Source organism: Desmodus rotundus, chromosome 9 (genome assembly GCF_022682495.2).
Source record: "Desmodus rotundus isolate HL8 chromosome 9, HLdesRot8A.1, whole genome shotgun sequence".
In the NCBI taxonomy this organism is placed as follows: domain Eukaryota; kingdom Metazoa; phylum Chordata; class Mammalia; order Chiroptera; family Phyllostomidae; genus Desmodus; species Desmodus rotundus.
In genome coordinates this window covers 76,813,653-76,832,288 of record NC_071395.1, presented here as the reverse complement: position 1 = coordinate 76,832,288, position 18,636 = coordinate 76,813,653, and the positions used below count along the sequence as shown (strand labels likewise).

The following is an 18,636-nucleotide window of genomic DNA, read 5'->3' as shown; positions in this document are numbered from 1 at the left end:
ACTTCCTAACAGAACATTACCAGGAATAGAGGGTCATTTCATAACGATAAAGAGTCAACTCAATAGGAAAATGTAATAATCCTACATATATCACATGCCTAATAACAGGTCTTCAGAATATATGAAGCAAAAAATGATGGACCTGTTAAAGCGTAAGACTCAAAAAAAAAAATCACATAATCACACCCAAGTGTATGAACAATACATGCTCCTTCCAGGGGTATCAACAGAGTTGCTTCTATCCACAGAAGTGTGCATGCTTGTGCCAGCTGTCAAGCCCTTCTCTAATTCTAGCTGTCTCTTCAGATACAGCACTCCCCCTGGCACACTCCTTGGTCATCACCCATATGCAGGTTCACTGCTCCTTGGACAAAAGGTTTGTCAGTTTGCATGTTGGTATCAGCGAAATAGTTCCCAAGTCCCCTAAGCATGCTAGTGTCCTGGATGACTCCTTGGTTTTCCATCTGCTGGCCAATTACTCTTTACCCAACTCTCAGCTATGTTCAACAAAATGTCCTATTTGCCTTTTTAAACAATTACAATCTAACTGTTATGTAGGTAATTTTGTTTTGACTAAATATATATATATTTTAATCCTCACCCAAGGATATGATCTTTTTGGAAAGAGAAGAAAAGGAAGGAGAAACATTGATGTGAGAGAAAAACATTAATTGGCTGCCTCCTGCAGGTGCCTCGACCAGGGATTGAACCTGCAACCATTGGTGTAAGGGACAATGCTCCAAACAAATGAACCACTTGGCCAGGACTCAACCAACTATATACATATACACACATACACACACATACATATATACACACACATACATATACATACATATTTTTAAGATTTTTTTTTTAAATTTTTATTTATTTTTAGAGTGAGGGCAAGGGAGGGAGAAATAGAGAGAAAGAAACATCAATGTGTATGAGAAACATCAATAGGTTGCCTCTCACATGCCCACAACTGGGGACCTGGCTTGAAACCCAGGCATATACCCAGAGCAGGAATCGAACTAGCAAAGTTTAGATTCCCAGACTGGCGCTCAATCCATGTTGCCACACCAGCCAGGGCTCAACTAAATATTTTAAAGATACCAGAGCAATCTGACTTTCAGACATTCTTCCATGCTCAAAAAAATGTATAATTTTCTTAAAAAATATCATGTGGCTTTATGCTATAAGTTTGCATAGCTTTAATAAAGTGAACAGTGTCTCTGAAGCCCCTCTCACCCCCAAAAAGGACTTGAAATGGAAAATAAATAAATCCACAATTGTAGTTGGAGATTCCCAACACTCCTTTTTCAGCAACTGATACAAGTAGACAAAAATATCTTAAGGATATATAAAGACTTGACCAACACAATCAACCAACCAACTAGACCTAACTGACATGTATAGAACACTCTACTGACCAACAGCAGAACAGACCCTTTTCAAGTATACACGAGTCACAAGACAGACTATATGTGCTAGACCATAAAAATAAGTCTCAATACAGCTGAAAAACCTAAGATTATAGAGTATGATTTCTGACTATAATGAAATGAAACCAGAAACTAGTAACAGAAAAACATTTGGAAAACCCTCAAATATTTGAAAAATAAACAGCATTGTTCTAAATAACCTATGGATGAAATAAAAACTCACAAGGGAAATTAGAAACTATTTTTAACTGAATGAAAGTGAAAACAACCTATTAAAATTTGAGAGACATAGCCAAAGCAGTGCTTACAAGGAAAATTTATAGTCCTGAATGCTTTTATTAAAAAGAAAGGTCCAAAACTGATCATCTTTTTACCTTAACAGATTAGAAAACTTTTAGTTAACTAAACCTAATTAATTAGTTAAAGGTTTTAGTTAATTAAAACCTTTCATTAATTAGCAAATTAAACCAGAAGTTAGCAAAAAGGAAAGATAACATAAAAACAGAAATCAAAAGATACCCTTTCTATTTCAATGAGTAGAAAAATAATAAATATCAATGAAACCAAAGCTTATTCTTTGAAAAGATCAATAAAAGAAGATAAAACCACAAAACACCAAATGATATAAGCAAGACTTTAAGGTAAAGAATATGTTAGAATTCTGGCCCTGGCTGGTGTGGCTCAGTGGATTGAGCGCTGGCCTATGAACCGAAGGGTCGCCAGTTCGATACCCAGTCAAGGGCACATGCCTGAGTTGTGCGCCAGGTCCCCAGTAGGGGACACATGAGAGGCAACTACACATTGATGCTTCTTTCTCCTTCCCTTCCCCTCTATCTAAAAATAAATAAATAAAATCTTAAAAAAAATAAACTCCAAAAAAAAATTTTTTTGAAAGCAGCAACCACTAAGTGCATGGATGGGTGGAGCAGTTGATGTTTCTCTCACCTCTACACCTCTCTCTAAAATCAATCAATTAAGAAAAAAAGTAAATGGATGGCAGGGGGAGCGATAAATAGGCAGAAAACAAGAGGGTTTTTAGGACAATGAAAATACTCAGTATGATACTATCATGGACATATGCCACATGTCACAATATTTTTATCCCAAACCATAGAATATATACCACCAAAAGTGAACTGTACGCACTTGAGGTGTTCATGATGTGTCCATGTAGGTTCATCCTTGGTAAAAAATTACACCACTCTGGCCAGTGATACTGATAATGGGAAGGATATGCGTGTGGGGGGGCAGGGAATACATGGGAAATCTCTGTGCCTTCCTCTCAATTTTATTATAAACCTAATGATGCTCTAAGTAAATAAAGTCTTCACAAATAAATAAATAAATAAATAAATGTCGAAACAAAAACAAACAAGAAAGAACAGAGAAATACATCTATTGCCAGGCAAAGGTGTTCTCTTGAGGTCTCTCCCTGTTGACTTTAGACTTCAAGCCATGTAGACATGTTTAAAAGGGCTTCCCAGTGGGCAGGACAGAGTGCCTACTGTTTGTGAGAAGGCAGGAAACTAAGCAGGAAGGTAGCCTTACAGCCCTTCATAGGCTAAAACTAAGCAGCTGGACCTTCTAAGTCAGATTATCTAACAAGATGCATCTCTATCTTCCTTCGGTTACTCCTGGCCCTTTCAAATCAGTCTTATTTAAATATCCCAGTCTTATTTCACAGTTACTACCAGGGCTGAAGAGAAGGGTCCTGGCTCTAAGCTTGGGCTAGTGCACTGCATGTACCTAGAGCAAGAATGGTGGGAGCACCTCAAGTGGTAGGGGCAGCAATGACTACCAGAGTCCAAGGGGGAAGGAAAACTTTACAGGGCAGGAATAAGGCCACCTCCAGCCCTACTGGATATTTCCCTTCTATTAGCAACCCTGAAATACTGGGAAATCTTATTGTAAGAGCTGCTTTACTTTACCATACCTCAAGAAGCAAATCCCAATATTCTAGCCGATTATAATCTCCGACCCCTCTAATTAATGACAGCAAACATTTACTAAGCAATTTATTGAGTAATATAGTTGACCATATGCATTATTTAATTCTCACAAAGCTGGGTAATGTATCAGTACACCCGTTTTATGGATGAGGGAACTGAAGACCAAAGTGGTGATCTGCCCAAAGTCCCAACTCGTAAAGTGAGAGAGCGGTGATCTGAACCCAGCTTGATCCCAGAACCTGTCCTACTAAGCACTGGAGTACACAGCTGTCTAACTTCTGACATTCTCCATTACTCAGGCTCTCAACTCTCACACCTATACCCCGATCCCTCTGTTTTTTCTAAGGCCACTGGCCTCTTTCACTCTCCTCTCACCCCTCCCATAATCCAGGATTCCAATAGGGGTCACGCCCTTACTTCCCCTGCATCCAATCCCTTACCACTCCACAACAGCCCTTCAGCAAAACCCCAATCCTAAATCACCATAATAATCTATTCACGTTCTCCATACCATCACTGGTTAGCTGAGTGCTTCTGGGAAGAACTCACACAGTTGTCTTCATTTTCTTGACACCCACTAGGCTCTCAGCACACAGTTTCTTCCACAATCCTACCATACCCCCAACACTGTGCCTAGAAGTCCGAAACACTGGCCCTGGCCAGGGTGGCTCAGTTGTTTGGGCATCATCCCACAAACCAAAAGATCTTGGGTTTGATTCCCAGTCAGGGCGCATGCCTAGGCTGCGGGTTCCGTCCCCTGCCAGGGCCCCTACAAAAGGCAACCAATCACTGTTTCTCTTTCAAGTCGATGTTTCTCTCCCTTTCTCCCTCCCTTACTCTCTCTCAAAAAACAATAAGCATGTCCTCAGGTGAGGATTAAAATAAAAAATAAAAAGTCTGAATCCCCGGGTCCTTTACTCCAGCCCAAGGAAAGCTGAAAAATTCAAGACTTGTTATAACTTCCTACTAAACTTACCTACCTTGAGCCCTGCCCATGCAGCTCAGTTGGCTGGGGCTGGTCCTGATAAGCCAAGGCTGCAGCTTTGATCCCCAGTGAGGGCACATACAAGAACCAGCCAGTGAAAGCACAGACATAAGTGGAACAATAAATCAATGTTTCTCTCTCTCTCTCAAATCAATCAATAAAACAAAAACAAACTTATCTATGTGCACATCTATCCAGACCTCTTTTCTGTTATGTTCAGAGGATGTTTCTCTCTGCTTGCCTTTTTTACCACCCCTACACAATTACTCCAGAACACTGTTCCATCACTTACCACACTTGTTGCACCCAGAACCACTACTGGTTCCTCCTCAATGAAAACAGACCCCACTCACTCCCATTTAAAAATAATGCCTTGACTTCTATCTCCCTCTAGGTGGCATCTAATGTCCTGCCTCCTTCCTCCAACTCTGGCAAATTGACAGTCCTTGCTGTTTCCACTCCCTCACTTCCCATAAAGCCTCATCCACTGCAATCTGGCTTCTATCCCTACTATTTCTGAAACAGCCCTTGCTAAGGTCACCAGTGACGTCCAGACTGCCAAATCCAATGGATACTTTTCAGACCTTATCTGACTGAAAGACTCTTAGGCAACTGCAACTGTTAAGTGGCTGCCCCCTCCCGACAGCCTTGGCTCCCAGAACCCAGCACTTTCTGTCTGGCCACACTGCTGCTCCGTGTTCCTAATGGGTCCAAGTTCATCTCCTTATACTTTTCCTGGATAATCTTGCTCACTCTTGAGCTTTCAACCATCTTCTTTAAGCTGACAGGCTCCTAAATCTACATCTTCAACTCAGACATCTTCTCCAAGCTTCAGATTATAAAATGCTCCCACTTGGACATCCTAAAGGATGTAAGTTACCCCTACTGCTCTTACTTGCTCACCTCATTCCTTTCTCTGGAGCTTCAAACTCAGTTATTTTTTATCAAATCTAAGAGACCATCAACTTAAGAGGCACGACTAAGGGGAAAAAATATACACATAGCCTATGTATATATTTATCATGGAATTAAAGAAATATATAAATACCTGCTGGACCCCTCCACCTGGATGTTCTCAGGCACCTCAAAGCTTTTACATCCTAAACTAAACTCACTTATTTTCCCCCTAAACCTGCTCTTCTTCTGGTAGTCTTCCAGATGGTGATATCAGTATCTATCCCCCTAGTCACACATGCCAAAATTGAATGTTATTTTGACTTCTTCCTGTTCCTCTGGCATCCCATCAAAACAAAGCTGTGCTCATTTTACCTGCTATCTACTCATCAAATCTGTTCCCCTGTCCTGACCTGTAATTTCAGTGCGTTCATCATTTTTATCTGGACTCCGGCGTAGTTCCCAAACCCGACCTCACATCCCATTCCTCTAAACCCGTCTTCCCCACAGCTGAAAGAATGAACCACCTACCACAGAAAAGTCGCCCCTGCCCTGGCTGGTGTGGCTCAGTGGACTGAATGCCAGCCTGTGAACCCAAGGGTCACTGGTTCGATTCCCAGTCAGGACACATGCCTGGGTTGTGGGCCAGGTCCCCAGTAGGGGGCGCATGAGAGGCAACCACACATTGATGGCCCTCTCTTTCTCCCTCCCTTCCCCTTTCTCTAAGTCCCAACTCCACCATTTTACTCCAGTAAATTCTCAATTTTTTAAAATTTTTATTGTTATTCAATTACAGTTGTATGCCTTTTCTTCCCTTCCCTCCCCCCTAATTCTCAATTTCTTATAGCCGAACATACACCATGCTAGCTACTTCTCCATACTTCTGGCCGAAGGAATGCCCTCCCCCACTGCCTCATCATGTTATTTCTTTCAGGAAGCCTTTCCTCTCCTTCTCCCAGAGTGGGCTAGTCATTTACTTGAGCATTCTCACAGAGTCCCAGATATACAACAGCTCTGTTAGAGTTCTTCTGACTATGCATCTGTGTCTCCAACCAGGTGCGTGCGCTCAATTAAGGCAGAGACTCTATCTCACGGGTAGTGCGTCCATAATGCCCTGAAAGCAGTAGTTACCAACTAGCAACAATGGAATGAATGAGATACATAATTCCTGTCATCTCACCCTCACAGGGAGTCACCAATCTAAAAGACAAGCTTCTTCCTTGCACTAATACTCCAAAAAAAAAAAAAAAAAAGGTATGAGGAAATTTAGGTAAGGAATATTAAGGTAAAATGTATCCTCAAAAGAAACATCCCTAAAAAATTTAAAGCATTTGTCATGTGTGCAGCATATGTGAAGGGATACAAGGTCAGAATCAATGAAAATGCTATGGCTAACAGTTTTCATTCAGTGGAAACCAGGATCAAGTGACTGTTTTTATCCATCGAGATACTTTATTTCTATGTATGTATTATGGTCCTAGAAAAAGAATCCCAGGATTTTCTACCATTTGCTTTTTTTTTTTTTGCCTTCATCATGCCAGCTGAAATTGTCAGAACGACGAAAACAAACCAACAGGGTGGGTACAGATTATTTTGCCATTTTTCGAGATCTCTGAGTGGCACATCAAATCTGGGCCTCAGCACACACCACACCTGTTTAACCTGCCTGTGAAGTTCACAATTTTCCCAGCTCTGTGATCATCACCTCAGTTAGGAATCAGACAGTGACTTTGGAGCACAGCCCACTAAGAACCCCGTGTTTCCCTCCCTTTTCGGCATTACTGATGCTCTTGAGAGCGTCAGCCAGGACATTCATGTGCACCAATATCACGGCAAGAAAAGATAGTGGAAAGGGAAAGACAACTTTTTAAACCTTGCAAAACCTTAAATATACACGGTCAAGAAATCCTCAGATTATTCTTTTTCAATTCCAGCTACCTTCATCTGGGCCTTTGGAAGCAGCTGACAAGAGAAATAAACACTGAAATTGCTAGTTATACTTGCTTTGCAACATGCATACTACGTTACTATTTAAAAGATGAGTTACATGACTTGGATAACTAGCCCTAGCAAAAATGCAAAAACAGTAGTGTTAGTTTAAATTCAAAAATCCAACTTCTAGCCCTGGCTGGTGTGGCTCACAGGATTGAGTGCTGGCCTGCAAACCAAAGGATCTCTGGTTCAATTCCCAATTAGGGCACATGCCTGGGTTGCAGGCCACGTCGTAGAGGGCACGTGAGAGACAACCACACATTGATGTTTCTCTCCCTCTCTTTCTCCCTCCCTTCTCCTCTAAAAATAAATAAATAAAATCTTAAAAAATAAAATCCAATTTCTACTCTTGCCTTAATTTAGAATCATAACAACTACACAGAAGTAGGCTGCAGAATTCCTACAGGGAATTAATTCTCAGACAAGTAACTGTGAGCTGATTTGACACTCTTAAGCATGGAGACTGGTACAGTGCACAGCACGGGGAAGAAAGGAGAGCAAACCAGGGAAGGGCTGAAGGGGACGCGAGACGGAAAAAGGACATGATAAAAGCTGGTGCTGACTGCCTGCCGTACCTTGGTGAAGGTGGTGGAGCCAGAGGCCATCAGTATTTGACGCACGCGGTTGTGGAAGCGCTGCATTGACTCATCATCCACACGCAGGAAACACTGAGCTGTCCGTTCCTTAGTAACCTAAACCACAAGGTCAAGGTGAACTCGTCTCCAGTACTGCCAGAAGAACAAGGACCAACTCTGACCACACTATGCCCTGCCCACCCACAAGCCTCAACTGGTCAATAATGATAAGCTGGGTGGGTATTCCTCACCCCATGTACCGCGGAGGCACAGGGGTAGCAATGCTATATCTAGCCCCCCTCCCAAGTTTTACCTCATTCTGTAGGTTCCAGACCCCATCCTTGTGGGTGAACTCCTCATAGCTGGTGCGACATTTAGGCAGAATGCGGCACTCAAAGCCACACATGTTGAAGAGCAGGTTGGGGTTGTCCTTACTGTACACGGACACAAAGCTGTTCTCCCACTGAACTGTAGTCACTGACCGTGGCAGACGGTTCTTGATGTCCCAGAACACTGCCCGACCCCTGCCCACAGAAAACATTTGGTCACATCAGTCTCCTGGAAGAAACTTCCCTTCAAAGGCCAGAGTGATGATATCCCGAAAGAGTACATTCCTCACGCCTAAGACACCACCTCTTAAATCCCCTCCAATTGATCTCTGAATCCCTCAGGCTGGTGTTCTTCCAACTCCCACAGACCCCACTTGGACTCACAAGTTGACGTCATGCTTCATGAGGCGCATGCGGGCATCTCGGGGCCAGCACTTCTTGTTGTTATAGCCAACGATGTTTTCATTGTTGGGGTCAGGGTGCTCTGTCAGGTAACGCTGAATCAGGTCTCGAGCCTCATCTGCTGTGAACCTACACCAGGCAAGGTGCACTGCTGAGGTCCCAATACATTAGGAACTCATGATACCTACAGCTGGTAATGGAGTCCATCCCAAACCCCTATCCTACTCACAGGACTTCCATCCATTTTGGAGCCCCAACCCAGCAGAAAGTCAATTAAAGTACAACAGCCACTTCCAGAGGCTGGGCATATGTCTCAATGCCCTGCAAGGATTTGAATCCAGCCCTGGCCAGATGGCTCAGTAATGTGGAGAGTTGTCCCCATATACCCAAAGTCTGCGGGTTCGATTCCCAGTCAGGGTACACACAAGACACAACAGATGGCCTTTTCTCTCTCTCATAGTGACACTTCTCTCTCCCCACCCCCCTGCCCAAAATTAATAAACATATCCTCAGGTGAGAATTAAAAAACAAACAAACAAAAAAAGGGTAAGAATCCAGACAAGCTCTCACCTGAAGAAAATGTGGATGCGATCAATGTATCTGCAGAAGAGACGAATTGGGTGGGCGGTCTCAGTGGCTATGTCCTGGAAACTGAGAAAGTCATTTGGCATCTGAGGCGGCCCAGCCATCTCACTGGCCCGGTGTAATCCCAACACTAGCAAATCCATCACCAGGCCATAGTACTGCACGATGAACGAGGCGAACTGCAGGCCTCTGATGATCCCATACGAGTTCGTGTGGTTCATATCCTAGAAAGAGAGACTTACAACGCTTAACCCCTGGCTGCGTCCCACGCTCCTCCAGGGCTCCCCCTTCAGTGTGCAAGGCGATGCCCCCTATAATTTCTCGTGACCCTGCCCCTAAGACACACCTTATAGTTGATGACGACATTGTTCTTGGCTGTCATGTAGTCAGCTATATTGTGGTCTACAATGAGTCGCAGCAGCCTGTTAAGCAGGGTCAAGTCGATCTTCTCATACATCTTCTCAAAGCGTGACTCCAGCATGACATTGCACTCACCCTCACTTGTCTCCCACACATCCTGTAGGTTATTGATGCCTGAAGAGTAAGCCAGACAGGTCCCCAGAAGGTCAGAAATTCCCTGCCAGCACGATTGCCCACAGGAGATACCACACTGCATAACCCCAGCACGCTGTCACTCGGTCCAGTCCCATGGATGGCTAGCAGTGTCAGCTTTGTTCAGTTTAACGTGAACACTTACTTCCTTGGTACCATGCGGCAAGAGACTAAACGAATTATGCTGCCCAAATGAGAATTCTGATGTGGAACTCAATTCACCTCCCTTCCTCAGGGGTGAGTCTAGAAAAGTTTACCTTGGCACCACTTGTAAACAAGCAGAGGAGGTGGTTCTGTGTCAGCAGGCTTGATCCAGGGTGGGAACAGGCGGCGCTTGTCAGCTTCATACCACAGGTACTGGTCCAGGTAGGCATCAGTGATCTTCTCCAGTGGTTCCACATCGTACACTGGCACCAGGTGGCTATAGAGATCCATGAACTCAATGCCCACCTGTGCGACAGGGAAACTGGCTCACACCAATCCACCAATCACCTGAGGCAACCAGCCAACCCAGGTGCCATGAATGAGTAACAGAGCCAAAATAAAACTCAGGGGGCATCTCACTTACCTCTTTAAAGGCTCTCTGTGTGAGAAGGTGACGCTTGATGCGGGACAAAGCCTCATGTGGGTTGTCATAGGCTTGCTCAATCAGCCCTAGCTCCTCCCTCTGAGACTGGTTTAACCGAGACTTCACACTGACGAGGCAACAGGAAGGTGAATGAGAACCAAGAGGAAACCAACCCCAGAAAGGACTGAGGCTAAAACCTTCCTTTGGACTCGGACAATGATGCCATTCTCCCCATCACCTTCCCACAGGAATCTAACCACTCCACTCCTCACCTGTAAGCTTCCTTGAGCCGCTCCAACGCCAAGATGAGCAACTTGGTGTCATGTTTATAAGACAATGGGGGGAATGGGATAGGTGAGAACCTGCGGCTCTCCAACCAATGCACAGTGGTGGTATACACTGCCACCGCTTCCTCTGCTGTGATGTAAGGCCCATCCTGCAAGGTGGACATAATAATTAGCTTCCCACTGTAGCCAATCCCTCCAGCACAAGGCATGGGCGCAACTCTGCAGTCCACCCCTGCCATGCCCCTTGTCCCAGCCCAGACCACTCTGCCTAACCTTTAGGTAGTTGTGCTGCCGCTCCTGTTCCGCCTTCAGGTAGAGACGGGTGAGGCGGCCCAGGTTCTTTTTGCAAACAGTCTTATCCACAGTGGCCCCACGGCGGATGCGTTCTCGGTTGTAGTGGGCAGTGTTGGTCCACCAATCAGCCTTGGCCTTCACATATCGAAGGATCATATTCTCTATGGGCGTTGGTAGTCCAGGGACCTGAATGTGCAAAAGGCACAATGAGAAAGTGATGGGAACCCTGGCTGGTGTGGCTCACTGGATTGAGTGAAAGCCTGTGAACCAAAAGGTCACCGGCTCAATTCCCAGTCAGGGCACAAGCCAGGGTTGCAGGCCAGGTCCCTAGTGGGGAACGTGAGAGGCAAAGGATCAATGTATCTCTCACACATTGATATTTCTCTCTTTCTCCTTCTCCCTCCCTTCCCCTTTCTCTGAAAGTAAAGAAAGTGATGGGAGCCATACAGCCCCCTGAAAACATCCAGGAGTGGTAACCCTAATTCCAGGAAGATAATGTACATGACTCCTCAGAGTTGGGGAGATACCGACCTTCCAGGGAATGTTGGCCTTCCAGCAGCGCCAGGCTTCACTGAGGTGCTGCAGAATTGTCCTGGCCTTGTTCTGTTTAATCCCCTCAGGCATCATGTCCAGAATGTCATGCATCACAGCTGCCCGAAGCTCAAGGTCAAAATGTGACTCCACTCGCTGCTTTGTTACGGTCTTCGCCACCCCCTTTGAGTGGCGGCCTAGAAGTGAAGTGATTAAAGGATTCATTGCTTTTAGCTGTGGCTGGCGTGGCTTAGTGGCATGGCTGAGTGCCAGCCTGCAAACCAAAAGGTCACCGATTCAATTCCCAATCAGGGCACATGCCTGGGTTGCAGGCCAGGTCCCCAGTTAGGGGCACGCATGAGGCAACCACACATTGATGCATTGATGTTTCTCTCCCTCCCTTCCCCTCTCCCTAGAAATAAACAAATAAAAGTCTTTTAAAATATTTCTCAAAAAAAAAAAAAAAAGATTCGTTGCTTTTAACAAGAGTTTCTACCTTCATGACCCCCTCACTAACCACGGTTACAACGAAGTAAGAAACAGAATACTAGGTCCGATTCATTAAAGAATGGGACTTAGAGGCAACCCAGCAGAGATTCTCAGTCTCAAACAAGGACAAAGGACAGAAAAGCACACATACGATCTACTCTTGAAAATGTAGCAGAACTCGGGCACAGAAAAAACCACTCACCTTCAAACTGCCGGGCCAGGAGGTTGCCCAGCCATCGCTCCAGCAAGGGGGTGATGCCGCGCATGAAAAACAGCCAGACCCGCCAGCCAGCAGCCCAGAAGCCGCAGCCAGGGCCCTTCCCTACAGGGCCCTACGATCCCAAGCACAAGTCAAGAATACGAGTTAGCAATTCATTTAGACAACAACAGGAAATTAGGCAGAGATGGGACAGAAGGAGAACATATGACAGCAAAGGGGAAAAAAGGAAAAAATCTGGGACCTCAACAGCTAAAATGGGGTAGATGAGAAAATTTAAAGACAGGAGCCAGTAACTGAAACTTCCTACTTAGACCTACAGGTAGGCTTGGGGGTGGGGGAATATTGAGGGGAGGAGGGTCATTGAGATTCCCAAGGTGAGGGTGGTAATGATGCAAACAGGTCCCTGGAAAGCACCCTGACTAGATGTAAAATTAAAATGGCTCTGGCGGAGTGAGTGCTCGGGCAGGGTCCCACCGTGTTGAAGCGGTAATAGATGAGATGCTTCAGGTCCTTGCACATGCGAATCTGCCGCATCAGCTTGTATTTATACCGGTACATGCCCGTCAGCTGCCCCACGTGGGCGAAAATATACTGCAGTCCATCTGCCAGCTGCAACACAAATGCCCCACCAGGCTTTCAGCTAGAGCCATCTCCACAATCAGCCCAGACTTCCCCCGGCTTCTCACCTGGGGGAGGGCTTGGGGATACTTAGCCTAACCTGGAAGGCATCCACATTGCCCAATCGATACTGCACATGGCTGTCTACCACCAGCTTAGTTAAACGCAGAACTTCTCGACACAGGTGGAAAGCATTCCCAAAACGAGATTTCTTTCTTTCCTGGAGAAGATGCCAAGAACAGAAAAAAAAAAAATTAATCACCAATGGTCCCAGCTGGAAGTATGCCTTCTTTGCGGGCAGGAGCAAAGTAAGTCCATCCCTCAAGCCCAGGAGACCCTTAAGGTCCAATGCAGGCACCTTGGTGGTGAGTGTCTTGACAGGCTTGAGGTTGAAGTTATAATCCAGGTGAAGATAGTTAAGGTTTTTACGGTGAATGAGAAGGTTGAGCATGTTGTAGCCCTGGCGGCAAACCTGTAACCCCACTTCAACCCAGTCCAGCTTCGTGGACTGAAAGAATTTGGTGGCTTTGAAGGAGCGGAACAGATACCTGGGGTGGGAATGAGAGTGACTGTTAGCCTGCTGATTTTTTTTGGAATAAAAAGAAGTCTGAGCAGGCTAGGCAGGCACCTTACCTCTTCTTTTGGGCTTTAGGGGGCCGGTGCTTCAGGGCATTAAGCACATAGTACTTAAGCAGCTTCTGATAAGAGACCCTCACTTTCACAGGCTGCCCAGCAGGACAATGCTCCCGATACCTGTGAAAACAAACCCAGAAGAGATTGGCCCATCTCTCCTTCCAGCCACACTAATACAGCCCGCACGCCCACCCAGTTGGAGTCTTCTCCTATACATCCTCTACCATTTCCCTGGGTGGTGGCCTTACCAGTTCTTGACAAGGGGTATGTCCAGAGCCCGGCGGGTGCGACCAGAGCGTAGGTTGAAGGGCCGTGGGGCCCAGAGCAGGGCAATGCCATTGGCTGTATTGTCCGTGTACAGAGGCGTGTCTTTCAGGAAGGGCTCCACAAACTCTGGGAGCTCAAACTCCTCATCATCATCCGGTAACGGTTCCTGGCTCTGAAAGAAGAACCCCCAAAGGTTCAGCTCTTGCTGAACTGTGCGGAGACCTGGGATGAAAGGGAAACTCTCTGGGGCTGAGCAGAGTGGCTACAACTGCCATGGAAACTGGGCTGCCTGACAAGAGAAACCCTGAAGGGCCAGGGCAAAGGGGGCCAAGAAAACAAGCCAGAGCCAACCAGGAAAGCAACCAGCACCAGTCACACTCCAATTGGCTCACCACCAAAGGCCTCCCAAAGGAGCTCAGTACCGTAAGAAGTAAACACGGCTCTCAACTCCTGCCCAAGCTCCAAAAACTAGCCTTGGGGAAACAGATCTGTTCATGTTAAGAACATAATGGGACACAGATGAAAATCAAAAAAACATTCTGTGTGTAAGAAGCCAGTCATAAAAGACATGTTGTAAAAAAAAAAAAAAAAAAAAGGAAAAAAGAAAGAAAAGAAAAAAAAGAGCCCTGGCTGGTGTGGCTCAGTGGGTTGAGTGCCAGCCTGTGAACCAAAGGGTCTCTGGTTCGATTCCCAGTCAGGGCATATGCCTGGATTGTGGACCAGGTCCCTAGTAGGATGCACATGAGGCAACCACACATTGCTATTTCTCTCCCTCTCTTTCTCCTTCCCTTCCCCTCGCTCTGAAAATAAATAAAATTTTTAAAAAAAGAAAAAAGGAAAGACCACATATTGTATAATTCTATGAAATATCCAGAAGAGGCAAATACAGAGACATAAAGGTTCAGACGAAATGGACAGTGACTACTAATGGGTGCAATGTTTCTCTGCGGGGTAAAGAAAATGCTCTAAATTGCCTGAAAGGTGATGGTTGTGCACCTCTGCAAGTAAACTAAAAACCACTGAATGTATGCTTTAAAAGGGTGAATTAAATATCAAGAAAAGAATTTAATGGAAAAAAGAACATAGTAGAATTATACCAGAACAAACTAGAGATCTGGAGGAGTAACGATAAAGCCCAGATGGACAATCACAGAAACCAAAATTGTACCAATAACTTCCTCTTGATGGACTCTTATCTAGTAACACCTCAGTCAAAGTCAGAAAATTTCTCTTGAAAGAGAAAGTCAAATGTGTCCCTTCCTCTCACCTTGACTGAGTGCCTGTGGGAAATTGGATTGATCAAAGGATCAAAGTAGAAAGCTGGCAAATCAGGATCCTCAGTTTTGATGAATACAACATTCGGAGTGTGGTACCTAAAATGAAACAAGAGTTAGCCAAGATTCTCCTGTCCTGGCCCAAACTAAACGCCAGCCTTCTCCTTCCCCAGCTGTGGTTCCAGCGCTCTCACCAGGTGAGGTGGACGTGGTGCGGAAGGTTGTTGTACAAGTAAGGGAAAGCAATCTTGTATTCAGTGCGGATGGGCTGCCGGATGATGATCTTGTTAATATCATTGAATTCATTCCAGTCTTCATCCCTAGGGTACGAAATCAAAGATAAGCAAACTAGTTAGATCTTAAAGATCAGATTAGATTTTATTCAACCCAATATCCCTACTCTCTCGAACTTACTGTAGGTTGATATCTCGAACAAGAGGTTCAAATTTGGGGCCTCCAGGAATGGCCATATTGAGTGCCTTGGAGGTAAAGAAGGCCTTTAGATCAAACAGATAGAAATAGTTGTCATCCACCAAGTCTGTCAGAAGCTGATTGGCCAGGCGGTAGAGAGTGGACATCATGGGCAGTGTGAACTGCCAGCGCTGGTAAGTGGAGCCATTAACATACCTAGAGAAAAAAGAGAGACCCACGTCAGGCAGATGTACCAGCTAACCAAGCCACACCACCAACTGCTCTCCCAGGACTCCTGGATTTCCAAAACTCTCACAGGAGTGGTAAGTCCAACCACACTCACTTCCTGCTGTCTCTCAATGGCTGGTGGTCATAGAACCAGTCCAACACAGGGGCATCCTCCTCAGGGTCCAGTTCTAGCTGAATAGCCTCCAGGGGCTCAACATCTAAGATGTTGTCAGCATAGTCCAAAGGCGGCTCCTCATCATCAAAAGGGGGAAAGCGCATTCTCTTGAAATGCCTCCTGTCTCTTTTTTCTCGCCGCATCATAATCCACATTGACCTGGAAGCCAACAACAATGCCACACAATGGGTTCCACCCACTGCCTCCCTACCACCACCACCACCACACACCGTATTCCTGCCCTTCTTACCCCCACTGGGAGATGTAGACAGGCTCAATGACCCAGGGAATCTCATTGACAAAGGAAATAGCTCCAGTAATGTGGTACAGCACGGGCACGTCCCGAATCTGCTCCCAAGGCATAGGCATGTTCTCCAGGAGTTTGAGGACTGCATGCGGCATGTACTTTAGGGCGCTGCAACATTAGGAAGATGGGCGATTACAAATCACAAAGTGTTCTGCTACCTGTCCCATTCAGAGAAGCCACATGGTATCACAGTACCATATTCCACAGAAGACCCTACCTTAAAAAACTCAGTACACGGGTCTTCCATGACCAGGAACCCTGCTTCCCCCTCTCCAACTGTCCCAGTCTTCTTAAGCTTCACAGTCCCACAATACTGGGTTTCAGTCCCTCTAGCTGTCCCCTCTAAAGACGGCTTTTAGTCTGTCTCACTTTCTATTCTCTCTGAGCTTTGCCATAAACAATAAAATAGTCACCATCCTTTATTGTAACCATCTGTCTCATGTCTGTCATGCCACTAGACTAAAAGCTCCAGAAAGGCCATTACTTCCTGTTTCCCACCATATCCCTAGTACCTAGCAGTTCTCAAGAAATAGTTTTGAACTAAAATGAAACTTCCAAGGCTGTCTTAGTGGTTAATGAACTGGGGTTCGTAATGAATTGGTTAACATTTTTGTATCCAGATGGCAAAGGCATCTGCTAAAGTATTTGTACCTGCACTCACTCAGCTTTGAGCCATAGAAAAATAAGCGTATGGATACCTCAGGAGTTAACTGCTCTTGAACCTGAGAATTCTGGTCACTGAGGAGTTACAGGCAAGAAGAATGCACAAAGTGTCCTGCTGGGGGCCTCAACCCTTTCAAAGACAGGACATTTTATCATAGCACCAATAGGACAAATAAAGCTCCAGTCCCGGATCAGGAAGTAAAATCAGGGCGAAAAAGAGCATACAGGAAGATCTGGAATTATCACAGAATCCTATAAGGTTTTCTCCCTCTTCTTATAACCACCAAGAAGGGCTAAACCACCAAGAAGATTAAAGTCCCCAAACGAAAGAGCAGCTATCCAGGACTACACCTTCTGGAACAGGGAGAAAGGAAACAGGCCAAACTCCAAATGAAATAACCCCAGGATGTTCTTTACCCCAAGTAGACCCTTTTGTCGTGGCGAAACTTCCTGTTGGTCATGTCTCCATGGTCTCGAATGATCTTCCTGACGTGTTCTGGGGGCATGTCTTCCTTCTGAGCATCCACAAATCCAAACTTCCGCTTCTCTGCATAGCGCTTGGCCTGCAATTGCTGCCATTTTCGGGCTACAAAGATACCTCAGTTTAAAGGACTGCACACCCTTAATCTAATCATCTCCAACCCTTGACCTACGGCAGCAATCTTCCACCAGTGTGCTACAAGAATCTTTCAAACATGTAGTACCTGGCTATTTAGTCAAGGGGATGGACCTCTTTTCCCTTAGATAGTCATATAAAAAAATGACAACAGCCAACATAACCGTCTGGTGTGAATGAATCAAAATTATACCTATTTTTTCTGTCGGATCGACAAAAACGTATTTTTTGGTGTGCCGCAGAATTTTAATAATTAATGTGTGCCATGAGAGGAAAAACATTGAGCCCAGGCTGGCTAGCTCAGCTGGCAAGAGCATTGCCCGATATACCCAATTTCAATCCCTGGTCAGTGCACATACAAGAAGTAACCAATGAATGCATAACCAAGTGGAATGAGAAATCAATGTTTCTAAAAAATAATAATAATAAAAAATTTTAAATCAAAACAAAAAATAAAAAGGTTGAAAATCACTGCCCTAGGGATGAGGGCCTGTCAGGATGTATAAGAGGGTCTGGCATCCCGCAGGACCACTCCCGTCGAATTCTCGTCATCTTGCTATTCTTTATTTTTTCTTTCATCACATTCACGTTACAGATTTTTTTTTGAACTGTTCACAAATGTGCGTGTCTTCCTTACCCAGGTACATTACAGGTAAGCTTTTTTTATTGTCTATCTCCTTCGCTGCACGTCAAACCCATATAAGGGCATGCGTTCTGTCTGCCATCACTATTGTATCTGCATTGTTTGAATCAGTGTCTACAAATAACAGACGTTTTTAAAGGTCTGACTGGGTGAAAAAAATTGGGAGGGAGTGCCTAATAAGTGCGATAACATCTAATGTTTTGACACTTGCCCAAACAGGAAAAAAAAAGGGTTCAAACCCGCTGCATGCGCGCACGCGCACACCCATCCCCACATCTCTGGGCCCGCAGACAACGCTCCCGCACGCTTTCTTCACCTTTCTCCTGCAGCTTCTCCTCCGACATGTAGTCCGGCAGCGGGGCTAGAGGGCCGGGCACCGGATTACCCGGCCCTCGGTAAGGAAATACTCCGGCCATGTCCGGAGAATCTGGGGGGAAGGCGGAAGAAAAGAATTAACAAAAAACAGGGCCCGGGCCCAAAAGAGGCGCAGCAGCAACGCGTCGAGACCCCCGTCCTGCAGGCCCTCCACGCTTAGCGCGGGCTCAGCCCAGGCTAACCCCTTCGGCCGCTCAGCGCGACCCCACCAGGCCCCCCTTAAAGTCCGCCACACACCTCCACAGCCCCTCGCACAGACAGCCACTCGCAGTCAGGGCAATGGCGGCAGGCCTACGTCCGCGCCGCGTTGCAGACACTGGGAAGTGCGCAACCCAAGTTCAGCAGTTCAC

At 45.6% G+C, this 18,636-nt stretch overlaps 1 protein-coding gene across 1 annotated transcript in view; it reads right to left on the bottom strand.

Moving 5' to 3' along the window:
* Window positions 1-18,613, bottom strand: part of PRPF8 (pre-mRNA processing factor 8) — a 31,144-nt gene extending 12,531 nt beyond the window's left edge. The window contains exons 1-24 of the mRNA XM_024564653.3: window positions 18,524-18,613; window positions 18,228-18,338; window positions 17,070-17,238; window positions 15,933-16,097; window positions 15,623-15,841; window positions 15,283-15,495; window positions 15,063-15,188; window positions 14,862-14,967; window positions 13,576-13,766; window positions 13,328-13,447; window positions 13,053-13,242; window positions 12,795-12,914; window positions 12,551-12,685; window positions 12,059-12,188; window positions 11,368-11,564; window positions 10,816-11,022; window positions 10,528-10,691; window positions 10,256-10,382; window positions 9,945-10,137; window positions 9,482-9,669; window positions 9,121-9,359; window positions 8,533-8,679; window positions 8,133-8,343; window positions 7,820-7,936 (exon numbers count right to left, since the gene is read on the bottom strand). Of these exons, the coding sequence (XP_024420421.1) occupies window positions 7,820-7,936; window positions 8,133-8,343; window positions 8,533-8,679; window positions 9,121-9,359; window positions 9,482-9,669; window positions 9,945-10,137; window positions 10,256-10,382; window positions 10,528-10,691; window positions 10,816-11,022; window positions 11,368-11,564; window positions 12,059-12,188; window positions 12,551-12,685; window positions 12,795-12,914; window positions 13,053-13,242; window positions 13,328-13,447; window positions 13,576-13,766; window positions 14,862-14,967; window positions 15,063-15,188; window positions 15,283-15,495; window positions 15,623-15,841; window positions 15,933-16,097; window positions 17,070-17,238; window positions 18,228-18,327 (3,774 nt within the window). The 5' untranslated portion in view covers window positions 18,328-18,338; window positions 18,524-18,613. The remainder of the gene's footprint in view (window positions 1-7,819; window positions 7,937-8,132; window positions 8,344-8,532; window positions 8,680-9,120; window positions 9,360-9,481; window positions 9,670-9,944; window positions 10,138-10,255; window positions 10,383-10,527; window positions 10,692-10,815; window positions 11,023-11,367; window positions 11,565-12,058; window positions 12,189-12,550; window positions 12,686-12,794; window positions 12,915-13,052; window positions 13,243-13,327; window positions 13,448-13,575; window positions 13,767-14,861; window positions 14,968-15,062; window positions 15,189-15,282; window positions 15,496-15,622; window positions 15,842-15,932; window positions 16,098-17,069; window positions 17,239-18,227; window positions 18,339-18,523) is intronic.
* Between the last annotated feature and the right edge of the window lie 23 nt (window positions 18,614-18,636).